We start from the raw sequence: 21902 nt of genomic DNA on the forward strand, positions 1-21902 counted from the left end.
TTATTCCATTTTTCTGTACAATTTTTACATTTATTTTCGAATTTGAATATCTTAATGATCACGATCATGTCATCGAGATGAGATTTTCGAAGGGCATTTAGGCTTCATGCTCTCATAGTTTCTTTGATGTTTTTGTTTCATTTATGTCCTTGGTGATGTCATATACATGGTTGTCTGCTCGCATCTACATGTATGCATATATGTATGTACCTACGTCTGGTGATTTGTGGGGCGTGTTTCAGCCCCTTTGTCGTCATACATACCTACATGCCATACCTGCAGTCGGCAGCGGAAAGTGCAGTTGTGGGTGGATGTGGGATGGGGGTATCTACTTTATCTGCATGTGGCCACATTGTGGATGATTATAAAAATTCAATGCATTCAAAATTGTATTTTTGCCTTGGCAGAGGCGTCTTAGGGCAGCTTTTCTCTTCAAGACAAAGGATTTTGTGCCCAGATAGCATTGTATGTCGGTTGCCTCCTTAAAGCCCAGACTTTGGTCTTTGTCCTTGTGACTTGGCAAGGTATCCCCGGTTGATGTTTGGTGACAATTCTAATGACTCAACGTCATGGCGACCTTTGGTGAATCGAGTGAAATGCCAAAATGTCCATTAATTAACATTGGGTTGAAAAAGTTCTGGTTCTGGTTGAGCTACAGCTACAGCTTCAGTCAGGGGACAATTCATCCCAGTGGCGGATTTAAGTTTTCTTTGTTTCGCTCCCGTTGCCGCCGCCGCCGCTTTTCCGACTTTTCCACTTTTTCCTGGGCGCACAATTAGGCGGCGCGGACTTTTCTGGCCTGAACTCAAAACTGTTGAGTTGTCGGAGGAGCACTTTGAGTTTTTCGCTTATTGACATTCTTCAACAAAAAATTGAAAAGGCGGAAGAAAAGTCGACGAAGGACTGAGGCGGAGAGCACTAAATAACTTTTGAAGGAAGTTGAAGTTTCGAATCAATAATGACTAGACAGATTTTCTGCAAGTGGTGTAAGCTCAATTGTAATAAAACCAAGAGTAAATCAAAATTAAAATATCTAACTTTGTAGTTATACACCCAAAAAAACTGTTTATAAAACGATGATCAATTTAATGGTATTTCGTATCAATTTGACTTTTCCCCCTGCCACTCTTGTAACTTTAAGCGCTATCCCGCTTTATTTCAAATTGAGAGGATTAGTTATTTATGTCGCAATATTGCTTATTGATCTTTTTCGAAGTCAGAGAATCTCCGAGAGGGAGAAATCGGTATTGCATGGTAACCTCTAGATGGCGCCATTATAGTTCAATAAATATCGAAAAATAAAACATTAAATCAATCACTTGATAAAAAGCCTTCTGTTATTTTTATTTTGAGATACATTTTTACTTTAGGGTAAACTCAGTTAAATTACAAATAGTTGCGGTGGCTAGCAGCCCATTTTGCTGAGGGCATCGGCGGCAGCCAGACCCATTTCGTTTTCCGTGGATCCTTCGGGTTCCAGGCACAGGATATCCCGGCTGACTTGGAGCAGCTTGACGACCTCCTTGAGTCGCCGCTGGAACTCCTGACGTGAGATCTGTCCACTTTGGATGGCCGACTGGGCGAGGACCATGACGGGGGCATGCAGCTCGTACATGATGAGTCCTGCATTTGGAAAGCATTTAAGGGTAACAGATATTTTCTAGGAAAACGGATAGGGAACCCACCTCTCAGACGCGTTAGTCCCGGATCGAGTACGTCGACTATTTCCAGGAACTCTCGGCAGTAGCGCTCCTTGCGGGCAATATCCTCGGGCGACATTTGCGGCAGCAAATATCCTTCGATGCGGCCGTAGATCTGGCACAAGGAATATTTTGCGGAGAGCAGGAGGTAGTGGTTCGGTCGCAGGACATCCCGATATCTGATTAATTAGTATAGGGGAGCCAAGAAAATAATAGAAAATATTATTTCCAGTTTCACATGCATTCATCGGAAGATATATGACAAAGTAAGAGAATTTTAAAATGAAAGAATATTAAAATATTTAGCATTTGATAAAGAATTTCTTCTTTTGCAAAACAGTAAAGCTGTCGCACTCGAATTAGGTGGCCATTTTTTCCATTTTGTGACTGAACTGCCGAATCGGGCTAAAATGATTGTTCAAATTAGTTAAAGCATGTATGTAAGTGCAGATTTTTCTTTTTGCTTTTTGTTCATAAATATTCGCATTTGTTGCATTCGCATTTTTCTTTTTGTAGATTAATCCACGCACCTTAGGAGAAAGTTCTCCAGCCCGGGAATGTCGTGCACATCGATGGCCTCCAGGTCATCGTTGATGCGGTCCAGCTTTCGCTCCACATCCTCTGCCCCGATTTGGTGGGAGCAGCGATCGCAGCTAATCGGAGAGGGTGAAGAAATAGTCAGATTTAAGCCCGCTCGGCCCAGGGATAATATATATATAGGCCTTGGGGACCAAGGCCAGTGATGGGTGCGAAATTCGGGTTTTGACAACTTAATTTCATCTAAGATTCTTTACCAATCTAAAAGTCTAATTTTCCTAGATAATTTTCATTTAGATTTTCCTATATAATTTGTTCTTGTCTTTATTATAATATATCAATTGCAATATCCTATTAAATGGATTGATATATTAAATTTGTATCTTATAATTCTTATAATATCTTTATAATTCTATTAATGAACAATATCTAAACAATCATAAATTCTAAGGAAACATTACATGTAAAGCCCTAATTTAAATTATCGTGTAACCTACATGATTAAAATTTGAAATCTAATATATTTAATTTAAATGTCCAAGATCAATTGGAATAAACTATTTAAAAGGATTACTCCCCTAGTTTTTATAATTTTATGTCGAATCAAAAATCCAATCCATTACAAATTTGGAGGAAACATTAAACGTAAGCACCAATTGGTCATCGTTTAAGCAAAATAATTAAAATATAAAATTAAAAAAAAATATTTAATTTTATAATCTTCAATTTGATTAACATCCCAATAAATGCTAGCCTACATGTGTCATTGGAATTTCACTGCCCACCACCGCTACCACCACCGCATCTCTATCTCTACTCACGCCCAGTCGCCGGTCTGCTCCAGGGGATCCACCGGCCGTACCGATCCCGCCCGGCAGGTGGCGCACACGAGGGCGCTGCAGTCGGTGCCCAGTTCGCGTGGATCGGCGCAGCGCCGGCAGCGGCACCAGAACAGCTTGCCCTCGTGCATGAAGGCGCGCCGCTTGAGGGTGCCCTGCAGCGTGTACGCATAGCTGAGCGTCAGCGCTTCCCGCTCGCGCACGAGCCGCGAGGTGCGCAGCAGGATGCCGAAGGACTTGGGGTCGTCCGTGTGCGCCGTGTTGGGTGTGCAGTCGTGCGCGAGCAGGAAGGCGCTCGGATATAGCGTCCGCGCCTTGGCGCCATTCTGGCCGATCTCGAAGCAGTTGACGTCCAGGATGCCGCACACCTCGTGCACCTGCTCCGCCTCCAAGTCCTCCAATTTCCACGTGACTCGCAGTCGCTGCACCACCTTCTCCTCGTAGTGGCGCCACAGCACGGCATTTAGTCGCCTCTCCTCCGTGTGCGATTCCATGCGGGCGATCAGCGCAAACTGCTCCGGATCGTGCTGGCGCAGGAGGAGGATGCGCACGATCATCACCAGCTCGTAGAGGTCGCGCACTTCCGCCGGACCGGCGCGATCCGTCAGCAGTTCGCCGGCGACCGCCCGCCGTTCGGCGTACAGTTGGCACTCGGTTTCGGTGTGACCATGCTTGCGTTTGAGGCCCGCGCAGCTGGCGCCGCAGAGTGGCCAGGCGCAGTGGGAACAACGGTATTGGTCCGTTTTCAGGGTCACCGGCTGATAGCAGCCCAGGCACACGGGATCGCCGCTCACACAGGGCCCAATGGCCAGCGGCTCCTCGCGGATGAGGGTCTCACCGGCCTCCAGCTGGCGGCTGGCCACCAGATATCGGCCATATATCTCCGATTGGGCGACACGAAACGGAGCAGCCTCCTCCTCCTGCTCCTCCTCCTCCTTAACCGGCTGCTCCTGCTTGTCCCTCGACTGCTGACCCCTCTGGTTTTTGGCTCTGTTGCTGTTCTTGTGGTGATTCTGCGGGAGGCACGAGAAGCACAGGAGATGAGAGCACTCATTAGTGGTGGCGTCCGTTGCTAATTGTATTCTAATTGCTGTCCCCTGCTCTCGCTCATTAATCACCGGTTCGGCCCACTGTCACCCCCCAACAGGCAGGCCACTGACCCACCCACTTTCCACTGCCCCACTCCTCACCGTTGTCAACAGCTGGCACTTAAATGCCACTCAGCTGGCCGCAACAGGTGCTCGTTTGCACGACGCCCCCGCCCATCGAGCAGTCCCAATCGATTTGGCTTGAATGGACATGCATCGGGCCGACATCCTGTGCCGGTTGAGTTTTTAGCCATTACTTGACAGGGTTATTAGCAAGCTATTTAAACCAGAGGAACTATTAATGTGTTTAAGACCCGCATTTACTAACTACTCAAATATATCAAATGTAAGTCTATAGTTTTACTGTATTACAAAAGGTTAAATAGTGCAAAAACCACATTAAAGATGCGAATTAGATAATCATCAGATAAAAACGGGAAAGAAAGCTAACTACATTAGTTTAGCATTATCAAACAAATTACAATTTTAACATTTAAGCTATTTTAATTTATATAGATGCATTAATTCATTTTCTTGTTGGTGTCTAGTTTCTTCGGAAATGCTTATACAAAATTAGCTTCATTACATTTCAGCAAATGTTTCAGTACTCTTTGTAAAACGTTGCCAAATTCTACTTTTAGCTCTGCAATTGCATTTAAAACATATGTAAATTGACTCATTCCATAAGATACGTACTGGATTGTTGCCAATGTTTTGTAATATCTTTATTTTATTTTATACTTAAAGTGAGGAAAAAAAACTAACTTGAAGAATATTTGAGATAAACATTTAATTCTCTGCGTAGCCATTTATAAAAATGTATCAAAATTATTTCAGTATTAAATCAACAGGGAACTCTTGGCAACCTCGTTCTTTCTCGTTTTTCCTGACGTTTGACCTTCACAATTAATTAATATATATTAAGCTCTTCAGAGCGTACATCAAATGCAATGTAATTCTATAAAGATGTGATTTTTTTTTATAATTGGGTAAAATAAACAAACGGCCTATCCCTTAATCATGTTGTTAATGGACCCGAGACCTGCACAAATAAATCTGTGCATACTTATCGGACAATTAAAAGCATTGGTTAATCCACTACTAATTGATGAAGCTCATTTTTGTACCCTGGCAGTGGGTATTATAATATAAGTCACGAGCCAATATAATATATAGTCTCGTTGCTTTAAATCTATATGCATACAGCGCACTAACAATAATCTTTTTTCTATTTCGGGTGGTATATATGACTTATAGTATTAGAAGTAAATAATACATAATTTTTAAGAAGAATAATTTGTTGTTATGGGATTTTCAGAATTTAACATTATATCGTATGGTACTTATAAGAAGTGGAGAACTAAACTATAAGAGTATTTATTTTTCGGCTTGCCGAATACAGCTTAATTTCCTTGACAAACATTTAAAAATGTCACTTTCAACACCAAAAGGTTGACAAAGCTCTTGTATTAAACGACATTTGATTTAATGGAATGTCTTGTGCGTAATTTGTGGAACATTTCCTTGGCCATCAGGGCTGCGGATGCAATGTGGCTACCGGCGGCCCAGTGATATATTACCAGGCATTGTCTGAGCTCCTAACCGATTTCGATAATGATTCATGGCCAGTTTGTGTATGGAAAATCAATTTCCATACTTCTGGCTTCGCTCAACGCCTGCATATCGGATTCATTCATATCCGACTTATTTATAGGCGGCGACTCTTTTGAATATCGCCGAGCACACATTGCGTTCCGCTCCGTTCCGTTATAAATAAAACAAAACACAACACAACAATGTGGCATCGCACCACCATCGCCTCATCGCCCCACCACCCAACCACCCAACCACCCGGCACAGTGGTTCACTCTCCGATTTCCTTTTCATCACCACAAAAAAAAAAGAACGGAAGAAAAAAGGCGGGCTATACTGAACACAGAATATCCAAAATAGATTTGTGTTGTTTTGTCGGGTGGTTGCGGCCTTTCAGGAATTTTTATACGACTTGATGGTCTCCGCGATTGTAGTGCACCACTCTATGTGGATCGGAATCGGATCTCGATTGTAACTCGTGGGCCTTATTTGCTTGGTCAATAAAAGCTCTCCCACGTGCATATATAATCAGTGCACATAAAACAAATTCTGGAAATTAAAGATTCATAGATAGATGGAAAGAGCGATTTTCCAAAATATATCACATGATATGTATAATCAAAAAATCCAGAAAAAAATATACATTTTTCTAAAATAAATTTTCATTTGTGAAAACAAAGATAAAATTTTCTTTGTGTGTATGTAAATGTGCTTTTCATTTCACTGTTACTATTTGCAGTTGTCTGTGTGGTAAATTAATTTTTAATTATGCATCCGCCCCGCCCACTACCCACCGCCCATTGCCACGCCCTCTGCGCTACCTGCGGTGTTTACTTTTTTTCTTCCCGGCATCGCTTTATTTGTATTTAAATTTGATTTTATTTTATTTTATTTATTATTTCGCCCGACGCTGCTTGTTAATTGATTTTAATTGATAATTTTTACGCGGTGCACACGAGTTATTTAAAAGGCCGCTCGCATTTAATAGATATGTTTAACAACTCGTCAATTAATCGTGCCTGTAAATCGCGTCGAATAAATTGTGTCAGCAGATTGCAGTAAAAAGAAAAACAAAAAAAAAACAGACAGTAAAATAAGTAAAAATAAATAAATAAAACTTCTGGCCACGCGTTGTTCGAGCCGCGACGCACAAATTGCAACTGTCGAGTTGTCGTCGAACGTCGGACGTCGAAAATCGGGAGACGGCGCTACGCCCAAGTTGTTGGCACACATTCAAATTCAAATTTAACGGGCCCGGCCAGCCCACTAACACACACACAGGCACCCTGACAGACACACACACACACTGGCACAGTTGATATATTTTTAAAAATTTATGATATTGAAAACATTTTGGCCACAAGTCCACTGAGAGCCGCGCATCTGATTAAAAGTTCGCGGCACCTCAATGCCACTGTCAAGATGAGTTAAATCGCTCATATATATCGCGATCGAGCTCTCATCATTTATTTCGGATATTTCGGATTCGTTTTGGGACCTCTGGCAGGCCAGAAATAAATCAATTTGATTTCGACTGCGAACACACAATTAAGCAGCACTATTAAGGCGAGAGAACGATGCAATTGCAGTGGAGGAAAAATAAACATATTTTGGTTGATTTTAATTTCTGAAAAATATGTACATAGTACGACTTGCATCTTAAGAATTTTTAATAAAAATCTCAAAATTTTTTTGATGGCTAATTTAATCAGCATAAGTTTCGAGAAATATAGCTGCTTTGTTCCCATTTTTAAAAGCAGCTGCTTTAGTATTTTATATTAATTAAATGTACTTATCAACACACTAAAAAACCCACCGGGATTACATTGATATGCGCATGGTAAATTTATGGTATTTATACTGATCAAATTGATATAAAATAAAATCATTTTGCCGGTATCTCTTTTTCGGAGATTCCCTGAGAGGAAGAATTGATACCACAAAGTATCAAATTGATCATCGTTTCATATATTTTTTTTGTGGGTGAACCGATTCGAAATATGGAAAGTATAATCAATTTTATGGACTTCAAATATGCAATCAAAATAATTAATTCAAAGTGTTTGCCCAATAGACTCTCTTCAGTATGTCATGGCTTTGGGTCTTAGGGTGCATTAAATGCCTGATGGACAAAGGGAATAGATATGACCTTTGCAGGGCATGATTGTACTAGAAAACCCCTGGCTAACACATCAAAACCGGCCATTTAATAATTTATTTTTACCTGAAATCTGTCAGAAGTGGCCAGGCACATATCTGCAGATGTGCATCCCAAGTGCTCACCAGGTATTTGGAGGCCTTGCCACCCACAAATCCCCACCACCCACCGCCCACTAACCACCCAAGCATCGAGCCACCCAACCACACAGCAATCTCTGTCACATATATCTGCGGGGCTAAGTTTCGATTCTCTTTGGCCATGAAGTGTCCGGATCCCGGAGCGGAGTCCGATGATAAATAAAATTGCTTTTCAACCGACTCGCCACTAGATGGCCAAAATTCTGGCTGTCAGTGGCAACTTAAGCCGACTTAACAAAGTCCCGGCCTGCTTCCTGTTGATATTTCCAAAAATTTACCAGCCAAATGCTTGCGATTTATGCAATTTTGTTTTTATGGTGTGTCAAAAGTGTTCATAGAGTCGTCATCGTTTTATAACCCAAACCCCCATCCCCCATCCCCCATCCCCCATCCCCCATCCCCCGTTTTCATCTCTATGTGCGAGGGCATTTCAATTAGTTTTGAAACGATGCCGAAGGCCAGCTTTTTAGTTGCAGTTGCAGTTGATGTTGCTTCTTTTTGCTGCTGCTGATTTTAATTGTTTTCATTGCATTCGCCTGCGGGCAGTAGGGAAAACAACTAGACCAGCATCGGAAATGATCTAGATTCGGCAGGGTCTTTCGGCTCGAATTTTGCTTACCCATTTACCATATCTACCATATTTTGTAGATGTAGTAAAACCAGCGAAATGTGTAGAAAATAAAAATAAATACTTTATATAAAAAAATAATTATTCCGAAATTATTATAATTATAATTATTTTCCAAGAAATAATGTTCAAACCATTGCGCAAACATTGAAGCAACTGCAATGTAAGTAATTACATTTTAATGATGTTTAGGTAGGCATTTTTAATGACCAATATTAGCTCTTCGTCATGTATGGCTTTTAATTAAGAGCTACTATTAATTAATAAAAAATAATTCATGGCAAACAAAATTGATTGAAAAAGCGAAAGGTCAACGGTTAGATAATTACTGAACCTATTCTGCATTATTCGTGTGTATATGTGAAAAGCCAAATTATGTAAACATTTTGCGTAATTTATTTTTCATTTGTTTACCCAAATTGATTCCCTATTCTCTATAAAGTGAAATGTTTATTTTCGCAGTTGCCTTTTAGTCGTAGCTAATAAAGGTTGAAATTATCACATTTCGAGACTTTTTGACTCGAAAACGCATCTTTTCAGACGAAGGATACGGATAATTCGATGTTACTCAGGTGGAAAAGGCAGCCGAAAAATATGCAGTGCTAAATGGCCGCAGGGGATGCATCATGATGGTGTTAGTGTGGGTGTGTGTGGGTGTCGGCCATCTTCCATCCTCCATCGCCGTGCATGTGTATTGGTGGCACTACTGTGCGGAATGACATCAAATTTGCATGTATTTATGTACATAACCTCGCACGCGTCCGCTTTGTTTATGATCTGGAGCGGAAACGAGACGCATGTGGCATCCACACGAGGACTCGCTTCGACATCCTCCCACTCCCCCTCCTGCCACCCTGCCACGCCCCCTGGAAACACTTGCCTCGCCCGAAGGCGCGCCAAATGCGCGACACCCAAAAACAAAGTGAACCCTTCGACAAAAGCGGCCGAATCGGAGGATGCCCAGGATGAAGTGGATGGGTTGTGGGACGGAATGGGATGGGGTGGGATGTCCTGGGGCAGTGGCACAAGTTTGCCTATGCGGCAAATATTTGCCAGTCAGCTGGGGCTAAAGTCGCTGATACACTCAGAGAAAGCAGGGAAGCTGAGTGTACTATTAAGTCTGCTGTGGTATTTATCAATAAAAGCTAAAATTGTTAGGTATTTTGTTAAAAATTATTAACTTACACTGAAGCCAAAATAAAACTGCATTTTAAACAAAATATATATAAAAATTCTTCTTAAGTTTGTTATTCGTTAAGGACTTTTTTCATATTAATTTGTTCATATTATAAACTAACTAAAAAATGTCAGCAACAAATTCTATTTATATTTAAAAATTTACCTACGAATTTAATAATTTATTTCTTGGCTTTTGTTTAATTAAATTTAATACATGTAAAGATAATTTAAATTTTTTCGTGTGTTGCCCGTCTGAAACTGTGTATATTGTTGTTGATGACTTTCAGTGTCAGCATAAACGTCTCTCCATTCCGGCCAGTTGGCCCCTCGCCCATTCTCCTCCAAGTTTCTCCAAGTCCAACTCCAAATCTATGCAAGTATGTCAACCTGAATCCATTGTCTGGTTCGGGCCCAGTTAACTGCACTTCCCAATTTCGCACACGGGAGTGCCAAGTCCAACATTAAGTTGGCTGTAATTGAGGCAGGTAAATGCATTCTCATTCGGCAGCTCTTTATTTGGATTTATTAGACACATTAAGGAGGAATAGGTGCTGCTGACTCACCACTCAATGACTATGACTTGGAGTCAGGCATTCTAATCATTTTCTATAATGCCGCAGACTCAAGCTCCTCATCATTACTTCTAACTTGACTACTAAAGGTTCTGAAATTAGGGAGTTTCTGATTCAGTTTTACGAGGAACTTATTGAAATTTACATTTTTATTTAAATTTATATACCATCATTTATTCTTAGATTTGTAAATCATTCTATGATTTTAAAGGAATATTTTTAATTATATTTAAATTTAATTACATATGTTAAGGAACGATTGAAGCTATAGAACGATAGCTAGATGAGATTGTAGATTGATTCCTAAGAAACCCTAAGAAATCCCCACCCCAGGATCCAGGATCTCTTTTCCCATTTTTCTGAACCTGAACTCGAGCTCTTTGTAGCTGATTTTCCTCGGACGCATTATCGCTGTCGTCATCGCCATTTGTTGTGGGTTATCACGGCAGGTTGTCGCCTGATATTACGGCCATATGGCGATGGCGATGGCCTGCAGCACTGAAAGGAACTCACCACTGAGCAGGTCCTTGCAACCGATTTCGGAGGTTCTAAATGGGGAGGTATTTGGGGTGCTGGGGACACAAACGGCGCAGCGGCGGCGCAACTGCAAGGATAATGCCGAGTGGCGAACGCAGCCGAAGGACCAAAGCCGAGGGGCCACGAAGGACACGAAGCTCGGCTGCCACGGAGCCTTTATAATTCACCACGCGACCAGAAGAAGGCACAGTCGTCGACCGGCTTTCGCAGCGTGCGCCTCGTAACCCCGGAATTTTGGCCGTGTTTATCTTAGCCCAATTCGAACGTAACGAACGTAAGCCAAATGCTGTCAACACGTGTGGGGACTTCCTTTTGTTTACGTGACAAGGATCGCTTGTTGTGCGTGCGGCGACTTATTGGATTTTGATATGGAACAGGATGGGCTTTGGATTGGGATAAGGATATAAGGCCGTCCTCGTTCCCCCGAAATGTTTTGTATTTTTTTTGTTGAGTGAAACTTGAAACGCTTGTGCGCGCGAAAAGGAGTGAAAAGTTATTAATCATTAAAGGACATTTATGTCGCGTGCTGTCACACACACACACACTCGCGCACACACTTGCCGCAAATTTAGTTTGCCTTGTGGTTTCTCTTGTTTTTTGTTTTTTTTTTTGGGCTGCGGGTCGCCGCCGCTTACGAAATAATTTATTTGCCCTCATGCAGACAAGCAGCGTCGCATAATATTTATTTTCGGGCCCTCGCACCGTCCGAAAGTCCCTGGAAAACTCATCAAAGTCCTGCGCCAAATTTAAAACAACGCGGCAAGTGAATGCTTTCGAGTGGATGTTTTTGTGAATGAGTGGGTGAATGAGTGAGTATGAGTGAGTCTGAATGAATGGCCGAGTGCAGTGGAAAGTACTTTCCTTTGTCGCGGTTTTTGGCGAATGATTGACAGATCTCAAAGTGAATCCTAAAGGAGGCAGTTGGCATTGTGTTCCATTCAAAATTAGTCAATTGGAAGATTTTAGCGCTCTTCCTCTGCCAATTTCAGAATCAAACGGTACTTTTGATTGTATTTATAAAGTGTGGGTTTTTGAAAATTTTAAAACAGAAATTCTTAAAAAATAATTTATTAAATTCTTAAAGTTAATTTCATCAAATTCATCATTAACTGTTGTGTTTAATTTATTTTCCCTAAAAAGTTCAAGTTTCTTCAAAAGCATTGAACACATAAATAATCCTTTAGCTTAAGATCAGTTTCATAGGAAGTCGAGTTCCTCCAATTGATTTCGAGTGATTTCCGCAACATTTCGATTCAGGTCAGTTTGAATCCCCTGGAACGCGCGATTCCAATTCACTTTGCTTTCACTGAATTCACGCGTTGTTATCCCCACTTTGCCGGCTATAAAAAGACCCGGAATCACTCCGATCGAATGAATCCCCGCCAGATTGAGTGCGACTGTTTAAATCACACGGCGCACACTGCCAGTGGAGCGCCATTTTACGAGTGGATTGAATCATCCGGGTCACATGGAGACGTGGAGGACTTACGAGCGTCGCAACTCGCGAGTTCCTGTAGACAAAAAAAGGAAAGGAATCAGGGCGGCACGGAAGAAAATACATTTCTAGTTGGCACAAGTTCTTCTAAATATATTTGAAACAACCACATTCAAAAATGATATTTGATATGAAACGATGATCAATTTAATATTATTTGAAATCAATTTTAACTGATATGTGGGCACCTCAATTCGATATGCTCGAATTGTATACTTTCTTGTGTTTCTCCCTTTTACTCATGTAACTTTAAGCGTTATCTCGATCTATTTCGAATATAGAAAATGTTTACTTCTTTTTCGAAGACAAAATGATATTACTTAATACGAATGTTACCACTATTGCCTGGTAAAAACGATATGAGTATGCAATACCAGGCATTTATCATGCACATATCGATTTGATCCCGTTTTTATTTTTTCTGTACCTTTTTATAAGACTTATTGGAAAATAATTCTAAAATAAGCTACTCGACATTAAAGATTTTTCCCAGTGCAGCTTTCGGGACTGGATTGGATTTGAACGCCCCACTTGGGCGCTGACACAGCTGTTAATATAAATTTCCGCTGTCTGTTGCGATTCGCTTTGGCAACGATTTATGAAAATTGAAGTCTTTGTTTTATTATCCCGGACACGGCAATGGCAATGGATGGAGGTGGACTCGCAGGCGGAGATGGACTCGGATTCGGGTTCGGATTTGGAGTTTCGGAGTTGGAGTCGCGCGTCCTTCTTTGTTGCCATTTGCTCAATATTTTATGCAAAGCAGGCCAGTCCTTCGGCGGCAATGATTTACAGGCAAAAGAAGGTAGCAGGCTAGCTGGTTAGATGGTTAGCTGGTTAGTACGTTAGCCCTCCCCAAAGCGACCTACTTTGATTTCGTGTTGGCCGTGTTTAGAGTTCATATTTGTGCGTTGTCGATTTTTGTGTAATGCCTTTCATCGTCCTGTGTTTGTTTTTCGCCTTTTGTTTGCCTTTTGTTGGCTCCGATTTGGCCAGGACCCGAGGGCCCCCGCTCTCGAATCGAATTGCTGCCCATAATTCAATTTTAGTTTTAATTTCCGCTCTTGGGCGTAAATTGCATTTGCATACTAATACATCGGTGGGTGGATTTTTGGGGTTGGCCTGTATCTGTGTGTGTGTCTGTCTGTGTGTGTGTGGCACGGACTCAAATTCGGAAAATCAAATACGCAGGCCAAATCCGCACATAGACCGCATTTCGATCCGATTCGGCGAGACAACGACGATGTCGATGCTGCTGCTCCTTTTGGCCGGGCAGCTCCTGCTACTGCCCCTCGTCGCCGGCGGCTCCTGTCGGGAGGCGCAGCTCTGCTGCAATGGCCGCGACTCGTCCTGCGTCGTCCAGAAGGCCCCCATTAACGCAATCATCGAGGACCTCAGCGACAAGCCCTGCTACTGCGACCACGCCTGCCTCAAGCTCGGCGATTGCTGCGACGACTTCAAGGACCACTGCGGAGGTGAGTGCCATCTATTTGCCAGGGTAAACTATAGAAAATACATGAGTGTTTGCCAATACTTAATCCTGTGTAAACGGGAAAGGATATCTGATGACGAAAGTTAAGGACTGCGTACTTGATCTAAACTTATATTTATGTCGTTGGTTTTTGGCTGATTTTAGTGACATAAATCGAAGTACAATGAACTTTTGATTGCCCTTTCATCGCACTTAAGTTACAGTTAGAACATAACATTATTTTAATTTATTATTTATTAACTGTTTAATCATCAATTTTATAGAGTTGTCATTTTGCCAGAAAATTCTGTCGATAAGTTTATAAGAATTATATATTATATAATTCATTATGCCAATTGGTTGCATTTATTAAAACCTCTAGAAATATATGAAAAAATTTAAAAAATCGGACCATTCATTAAAAATTTACAAGCGAATAATGGGTATCTGATAGTCGAGCTGCTCTTGCTATTTATATGTTTATGATATTTCAAACTATTACTATACCTCACTACTTTGGGAAGTTAAATTATTTGAGTAAAAATGCATTTCTTAGTTTGAATGATTTGCAAAGTTTGCGGATGATTGAGCCATGTTTGGCTTGCACAAAATTTTGTTGCAAACTAATTTAGCAAATTGCAAATCTCGAATGAAATTGAACAGCGTAATTGCGATTGTAATGATGGGTGAATAGTATGGGATTTATTTTTTGGGAGTTCATTATCAAAGCCTAAACTTTAGTGATGGGCAAACCATAGTACATGTGTGTATTTCTAAGTCAGATTGAACGCGAAATGCCCGACATGAGTGCGGTTTCGGATGCATATGGAACTATGGAGGGTATATCCTGGCAGACAGACCGACAGACTTACGCACCACACACACTCGTACGCAACTAGGACTACTGTGGTCGTAAAAAGGCCAACTTAATGGCCATATCCCGGGCTAAGAGTCTGCATTCATGGCTCGTTGGGTCCGCATGGCCTGCGAGCGTGTGTGTACAGATACAATTTGTTCTTCTGCCCTTTTTTTGTGGAAAGTACAATAGCTAAAGGGCTTTAATTTTATTACATACAGCAAATAAAGTCAACGAACATGCGGCGGCCTTCCAAATTAAATAAGACGCAGACACGAGAGATAGGGACTTGGGCTGAAGTTGGAATTTTTCGTGCCAGCTGCGGCTACAAGTTGAAAGATGCCAAAAATAAAAATAAAAATAAAGACAAAAAGGCAGAAAGAAAATGCAAACGAAAATAAAAAGGCAAACTACGAGGAGCACTGTTTTGGTGTTTTTGGCAGTGGGTATGGAAACGGGCGGAGGTTCCCCAATTGGAATCCGGAGCTGGTTCCGCCGCAGAAGGCGCCACCGAAAGTTTACTTAATTCTGCATTAAATTTGATTTCATTTCCCGGCGCACTAGAGCTCGATCCCCATCCTTTCTCCAATTAAAAGTCTCCAACCAAGTCCGTCCATCTGGCAACCGGAAGTTGCCATAAACACGGATCCGTCGAGAATGGAGATGCGATGATGCTGGCCAGACAATGACACCCATTTGATGTGTCTGCCGACTGGCTGGTGGATTGGGATCGGGGATACCGGGATGGTAACCCACCTCCTGGAAAGGTGCGGCCAAGGCCCGCGAGAAACTCGAGCTGTCTGACAAATGAGTGGTAGTAAATGCCTGCCGAAAGCTAGAACACTTGTGCTCCGACAGGCTACACTTAGGAAAATCGGGCTACAAATTATCAAAGGAAAGGCCCAGTTAAAACTATTGAAAAGCTCTCAGCAAAGCTAAACTTATATATACATTTTTCTCTTATATTATTTTAAAAAACATGTAAATAAAAATATAAAAAGCCAGTATACATTTAAGAACATAATTCTTAATTTAAAAACTTTTTACTTCCAAAGGCAATTTACAAAAAAAATATAAATAAAACAAATTTGTTTTTTAAAATAAAAAAGTCTAAAAATTGAAAAAAAAACTAAATTTAGAAAAATAAAAAAAAGTAAGAAAGAAAAATTGTTTCTAAATTTAAGAACAATCGTTATAAAAATATTTTCTATGATCAAACCAAATTTACAATAAAAGGGCTTACTGACATATACGAAACTCTAAGTTTAGCAACTAGAATGTAACTAATAACGATTAATTGAAATTCATTTAGGCGAAATGCAGAATTATTCACATAACTGCTTGGCGAATGTGAACGTGAATAAACATTTTGCGGATTTAATCGGTATTTGAATAAATTCTCTTTAAACATCCCCGGACTCTTGAGCGCTCCTTCAGACTTTGTTTTTATTTTATGGTCGGTCTGCCCGGTTGGCTCGAGGATTAAAGTTGAACGTCTATAACTACCAATTAAGTTGGTAAATATATAGTCTTATAAACAGACAGACAGAGAAACGAGGCAACAAAGCAGACAGAAACGGAGGATGTGTCTGTACAAAGTAAGGAAAATGCGTATGAAGCGATAAATGTCAAGTTAAAAGGGAAAACAAGGCTCGAGGGGTCGTAAAGTTGCCGGGCAAAGGGTCCAAGGACCAAGGACTCCATCTCCAGATCCCCATCCCCATACTGAAAGGTCCTGGGATAAGGATCCATGGAGCATCCGCTGGCAGTTACATATGCTCCTCTCCGCCGGCGGCTCAATCAATCAAAGTCCTCTTTGTGTGGGAATAAATGAATGTAACTCTGGCAGATAACATTCACAGTGGCGCATATTGATTCGAAATATCCCGAATATCCATATCCCACAGCCCATTTCCCATCCATTAAAGCGTCGATGTGGTGGCATTGGCGAGCAACAAATGGTCAACAAAACTGTCGACCGGCCATTCATTAGAGTGGCTGGCATGGCCAACTCATCAAACTCCCATAATTCACGCTAATTAGTTCGACGAAAGGCAACAGGCGATGCGTTGGCGGGTCCTGCGTCCTGCGTCGAGGATATCCTGCCCTTCTCCGAGCCTCGCTTTTTTATTTCAGTATTTCGCCCGTAATTGATGACAACCATTTGAATGTGTCTGCCCGCCTCGGTTTGTGTGACCTTTTATCCCGAGGAGCACGGCCCATTTGGAGCCGCGGGGGTCCTCGTAAAACAGTTGTAAAAACCGAATGAGCACTGCAAATCAACAGTTTTGGCCCCTGGATTAAGTTATTATTTGTAGCGATTTGGGGAGCGGGATTTAAATATAATATACATATGCGTTACACTTGTCAATTAAATTATTATTAAATGACTGTAGTGAGACAATTGTATTTAAATAATATTATATTGTAGAAACATTCTTAATTTTCTTTTGAAATTTCATATTTTTATACCAGTTACTTAAAGATTTAAAAGGAAAGAAAAACTATGAGCAAATAATGGAATGCAAGCAGTGCAAGCAGTTTACTTTTACGATATCTTCATCTCCCTCGCACTCCTTTTAGATAAGTAATGGGTATCTGATAGTCTTGCTTTAAGCTGGTAATTATAAGCGATAACCATTGAAATACTTTACAACCTTTGTTTGCACAAATATTTAACATTTCTACGAATGCAGCCCTTAAAGGCCTCTGAAGTTCTCTGCTCCATTCTCTATCCACCACTTTATCCCCTTCCTTGTGGCAAAAGGAAACCAGTTGAAAGCGTGAGCCTCGGCCAAATGAAACACATTTGCGTCAGGACTTATCAAATCAAATAAATCAGTTGGAGAATAAAAGGCAGTGGGAGCGCACAAAGGATGCCGCAATCTTCGAGGTATTTTCGTTCTTCCGCCAGGAGAGACACAGAAACTGGGGTTAGAATGTTTTCATATTGGGCCACTGAGTTGTTTGGTCGGTGGCGGATTAGGGAGATCATCGCTTGAGCGATGACAGCGATCAAAACTTTCGACAAGCCCATCGGGCGCTTAAAATTGCTGGCTAAAATTGACAGCCAGCGGGCCGTAATGAATGAAATGGCTTTCAAAAACGGATTTAGGTATTAATTATAATCAAACTGTCGGCACTCATGCGGCGGAGCTGACGACGTGCAAACAATGGAGGGTCTGTAGGTCGGTTTCTATCCCCATCCCAGGCGGGACTTCGGGTCGGGACAGCTTGTGTGCGGGCTTAGTGATAATATTGTAATTATGTATAATTGAAATGTTCCCAAATGGCCACCCAACACACACGCGATGGCCCCACTAAATAACTAAATACTTACCCAAGTCTTTTGGGCCCGACGAACTTTGAGCGGCTTATTAATTTCATTTAGCGTCGATTAATCGCCCTCGATTCTCGGCCCATCAATTTATGGGCCATGTCAGTCAGCCGAAGTGCGTCGTTTGGGTTAATTGCCATTATAGACTCGTTTTTGCATGTTATTCTCGTGGTTAACAATCGCTTTGACATGCAGTTAACACATATTTCGAATCTCAGGGGACATGTTTTTGGGCGCCATTGTCTGCTTTTATTGCTAAACTTTAAACACTTGGCGTAAATTCATTTTGTGTAGTCCTTGGTTATTCAGATTAATTTTAATATCAACGAAGGACTGTGAAAGATTATGCATCTCGAATTTAAATATTCTCTTTTAACACTTCAGCAACTTAAATTAAAAATCAAAAAAATTTCGCTCAAAAAATAATTAAATTTTAATTAAATTTAAATTATTTGGTATTATAAAAGTATTTTTAAGTATATATATGTAAACTTTGTTTTACTTTAATTGGGTACAATTCAGATAGATTTTTTTGTGATGATTCAATGATTTTTCTATTGTTTTTGTAATTTGTCGTTCATTTTCACTAATCCTAGATAGTATCAATAATATCTATAGTTACAACATCAATAGCCAACATGATCGATTTTTGTAACAACCCAAATATTTCCCATCTTCAAGAAACGTATTTAATGTTTTTCTTACATACTTCACAAAATTTCTCAAAAATCAGCAATGTGAGAAATGGTAATACGACTTAATGTTTAGTCATCTTTAGTTCCTGGACGAGCATTCAATTTCGAGATATCTGCTCCTCCGGCCAAAGGCCATCTCCCATAACTAATAACCCGAAACTATTGCGACAGTAATAGAGCGGTGACGGAGCACTAGTGACTTCGATGGAGGACTGGCCCCGGGGGATTCCACTAGCAGCTTCCCAGCTACCCAACATCCCAATCCTGCCATGACTGGCCCCTTTTTTTTTGTTACCCATGCCGTCGGGTCGCTTACTCACCTTTTGCGTCTGTGTCAATGTTGATTTTTTGCTACTTGCGCTGCCGTCGTTGCCAACGACAGCAAAGTCAAACCCAATTTAACAAAAAATCAACGTGAATGTAAATTGAAACTCGGGCTGACTGCTCCACATTCAGTGCGCAGAGGGGGCGAGTGGAAAGGGGGAAGGATATGGGACGGCAGGACACGACACTTAAGCCGGCGAACTGCATCACTTCTGGTCCGATCCTTGGCCGCCCTTTCGACCCCTTCGACCCCCTCACGCACTCCCAATCTGAGTGAGTGTGCGTTAAAAAGCAATTTCTTGGCTCGTGTGAGAGGATGATGGTGGGGCGATGGTGCATTATTGCCACCATCTACCATCCCACCCACATCCCCACCCACATCCACGTCCAGTGGCACTTGCACAACCACTTCTCCACTCCTTTTTTGGCATAATAAATGATGTCAAATTAATTAAATCGGCGACAGTCGCTGACTGCAAAGGAAGTTGCATGTTTGTTTGATGGGCAACGATGGCATCCGAATGGATTGCCGCCGCGGAGCTGGAGCATCCTGTTCCCCATCCTCATCCTGTTTGCCGGTGATTCGAAAACAGCGACGACAGTGTCTCAATTGCACTTGAAATCGGATATGAGCGCGGCTCTGATTAAAAGCAAATTTTATATGGATTTAATTAAAGCGAAAGGCGAAAAGGTTATCCGGCACACACGATCTAAGCGGCTGTGGGCGGAGGTCCTCGATAAGCCGGGCCCCCGACCACTTGGCCCCAAAATGTATGCTACGCTTTTAGCTAGTTTCGCTGGCATATCGGCACTTTTTTCCAGATTTTTTAGCTGCGAGTTTGAACTTTAAATGCCAAATATTATAAAATTAAATATTGGTTTATAGTTTAAGTGAATGCTTTAGAATTCGGATACTTCCAGATTTATCATGGAATTCTATCGATTAGCTGCTGATGAACATGAACTTGAAGTTGATATGAAACGATGATCGATTTGATGTTATGTGTTATCAATTTTTTGCATAGTAAAAGCAAAGCTTTTAAATACCAAAAATTTACCATGCGCATATCGATTTGATCCCATCGCTTGTTTTATTAGCTAAACATGAATAAAAAAAAGTTAATACTTGATCTTTTCTAATAAATTAATAAAATAAATTTTAATATAAATTTAGAAAATCTTTTAAAAAACATAGAAGGGTATCAATGGTTCGTAACTTCCTTCTTATCCTGTTTCGCATTGTTTTGCTAGGCAGACGCTTAATTGGGAATTTTCCTTAGCAAATGCTTTGACTAATGAGTTTTTGAGCAAGTGGGCAAGACAAAGGAAATGGAAATGGAAGGGACTGGGACTGGGAGTGAGAGGGAGTGAGACAGAGAGAGTGAGAGTGAAGCGGAGATGGAAAAGTGGAGAGAAAGGGAAAAGCAATGACAATGGTAAGCAGGGATTGAGTTGGCCAAAAGGAAGGGCGAAATAAAAGTCGGCCGGCAAGTGCGCACACAACTACAAAAGCCAAGCACACATATGTCAGACACACACACAGACACACTCTTACGAATGACCTTGACTAACTCGAGTTGTTTTTGTGCCATTTCTGTTGTTGTTGCCCTCTTTTGAGCCAACATTGTTGCTGTAGTTGTACTTGTAATTAGTGCATGTTACATTTGAAAGGATATTAATTATTTTGATGGCGTGCAAGTCCTGGGTTTTACTCTTCCTCTTCCACTTCCTCTTTCTCCGCCCCGTTTGACATTTGGCCCCACATGCAGCATCCCCATTAACTGACCCACTTCTCATGTAAACCCCTTGAACCCCCCTTTCCACCACTGAATAACTAGTTTTGAGCATTATTTTCATTAGTTTCGTTTTTCTGGCTTCCCGCTCTCACTTATTTCGTTATTCGGCTATTTCGGCTCTATTTCCGTTTCCGCTTTGGCCCACTCTCGTTGGCACTGGGCCAGAAAGAATCCCGGGATCGGGATCCAAGGAGCCGGTCTCGAGAGCACGTCCTCCTGACACGGAACTGGGCCAAAGTTAATTAGGCAAAGCACCACAGTCACATGTGCCCGCCAAATCACTGACCAATATTGTATTTACGGTAGAGGAAGAAAGTAGAAAGACAGAAAGTAGAGGCCCCAAAACGAAGGCATTGATTTGGGGTCTTAAACGTTGCAGAGCTGGTTAGATATTGCGGATTTAATTTGTTATTGTACCCGTTACTCGTAAATTAAAGAGTATATTGTATTCATGTAATTTCAATTTTTTGCCATTTTTAGCAAAAATGCAAAAATTGGTGAAAATTTAAATTTTCCCAAAAGTGATGATAAAATATCAGTTTTTTGGCTGAAACAAAAGAAGTAATAGCCGAACTATGGAATGTCATACCTTGTTGAACTCGTAGCTCAATTCTGAATCGATTTGCGTTCAAATCTGGACATTTTAATTTTTTTGCCATTTTTAGCAAAAAAAAAGAGCATTTTTAACAAACGAAGTAGGTACTTTGCTTCACTTTGTCCCATATTTTTAAATCAACTTTAATTGATTAATTCAAAAATAGTATTAAAATATCTGGATATGTAATCACTCACATCACAATGATATTGCAATTACCACATTGTTGTCAGATCAGAGAAAAGGGCTTTTAATTTTTCAACGGATCTTCAATCAGCGGATAAATGTGTTTTATTGTGTGTTCTTACGGGAAACGCGCTGCGCCAAACAATCAGGCAGCCAGCCACTCTAGCTAATGGCCT

The 21902-nt window shown here is 41.1% G+C and overlaps 2 protein-coding genes across 2 annotated transcripts in view; one reads left to right on the forward strand and one right to left on the reverse strand.

The window, feature by feature from the left end:
* Positions 1 to 1331: 1331 nt before the first annotated feature.
* On the reverse strand, positions 1332 to 6905 carry SmydA-4 (SET and MYND domain containing, arthropod-specific, member 4). Its single transcript, XM_017146887.3, has 5 exons — positions 6592 to 6905; positions 3059 to 4089; positions 2231 to 2353; positions 1686 to 1879; positions 1332 to 1623 (listed from the first exon to the last, which is right to left on the reverse strand). The coding sequence occupies exons 1-5, from the start codon at positions 6607 to 6609 to the stop codon at positions 1406 to 1408; spliced, it is 1584 nt and encodes a 527-aa protein (XP_017002376.2). The 5' UTR covers positions 6610 to 6905; the 3' UTR covers positions 1332 to 1405.
* A 4263-nt stretch (positions 6906 to 11168) lies between these two features.
* vex (somatomedin B and thrombospondin type 1 domain containing protein vexed) overlaps positions 11169 to 21902 on the forward strand; it is an 81522-nt gene continuing 70788 nt past the window's right edge. Inside the window, exons 1-2 of the mRNA XM_017146888.3 lie at positions 11169 to 11245; positions 13658 to 13941. Of these exons, the coding sequence (XP_017002377.2) occupies positions 13710 to 13941 (232 nt within the window). The 5' untranslated portion in view covers positions 11169 to 11245; positions 13658 to 13709. The remainder of the gene's footprint in view (positions 11246 to 13657; positions 13942 to 21902) is intronic.

This window comes from Drosophila takahashii, chromosome X (assembly GCF_030179915.1).
Source record: "Drosophila takahashii strain IR98-3 E-12201 chromosome X, DtakHiC1v2, whole genome shotgun sequence".
NCBI lineage: Eukaryota > Metazoa > Arthropoda > Insecta > Diptera > Drosophilidae > Drosophila > Drosophila takahashii.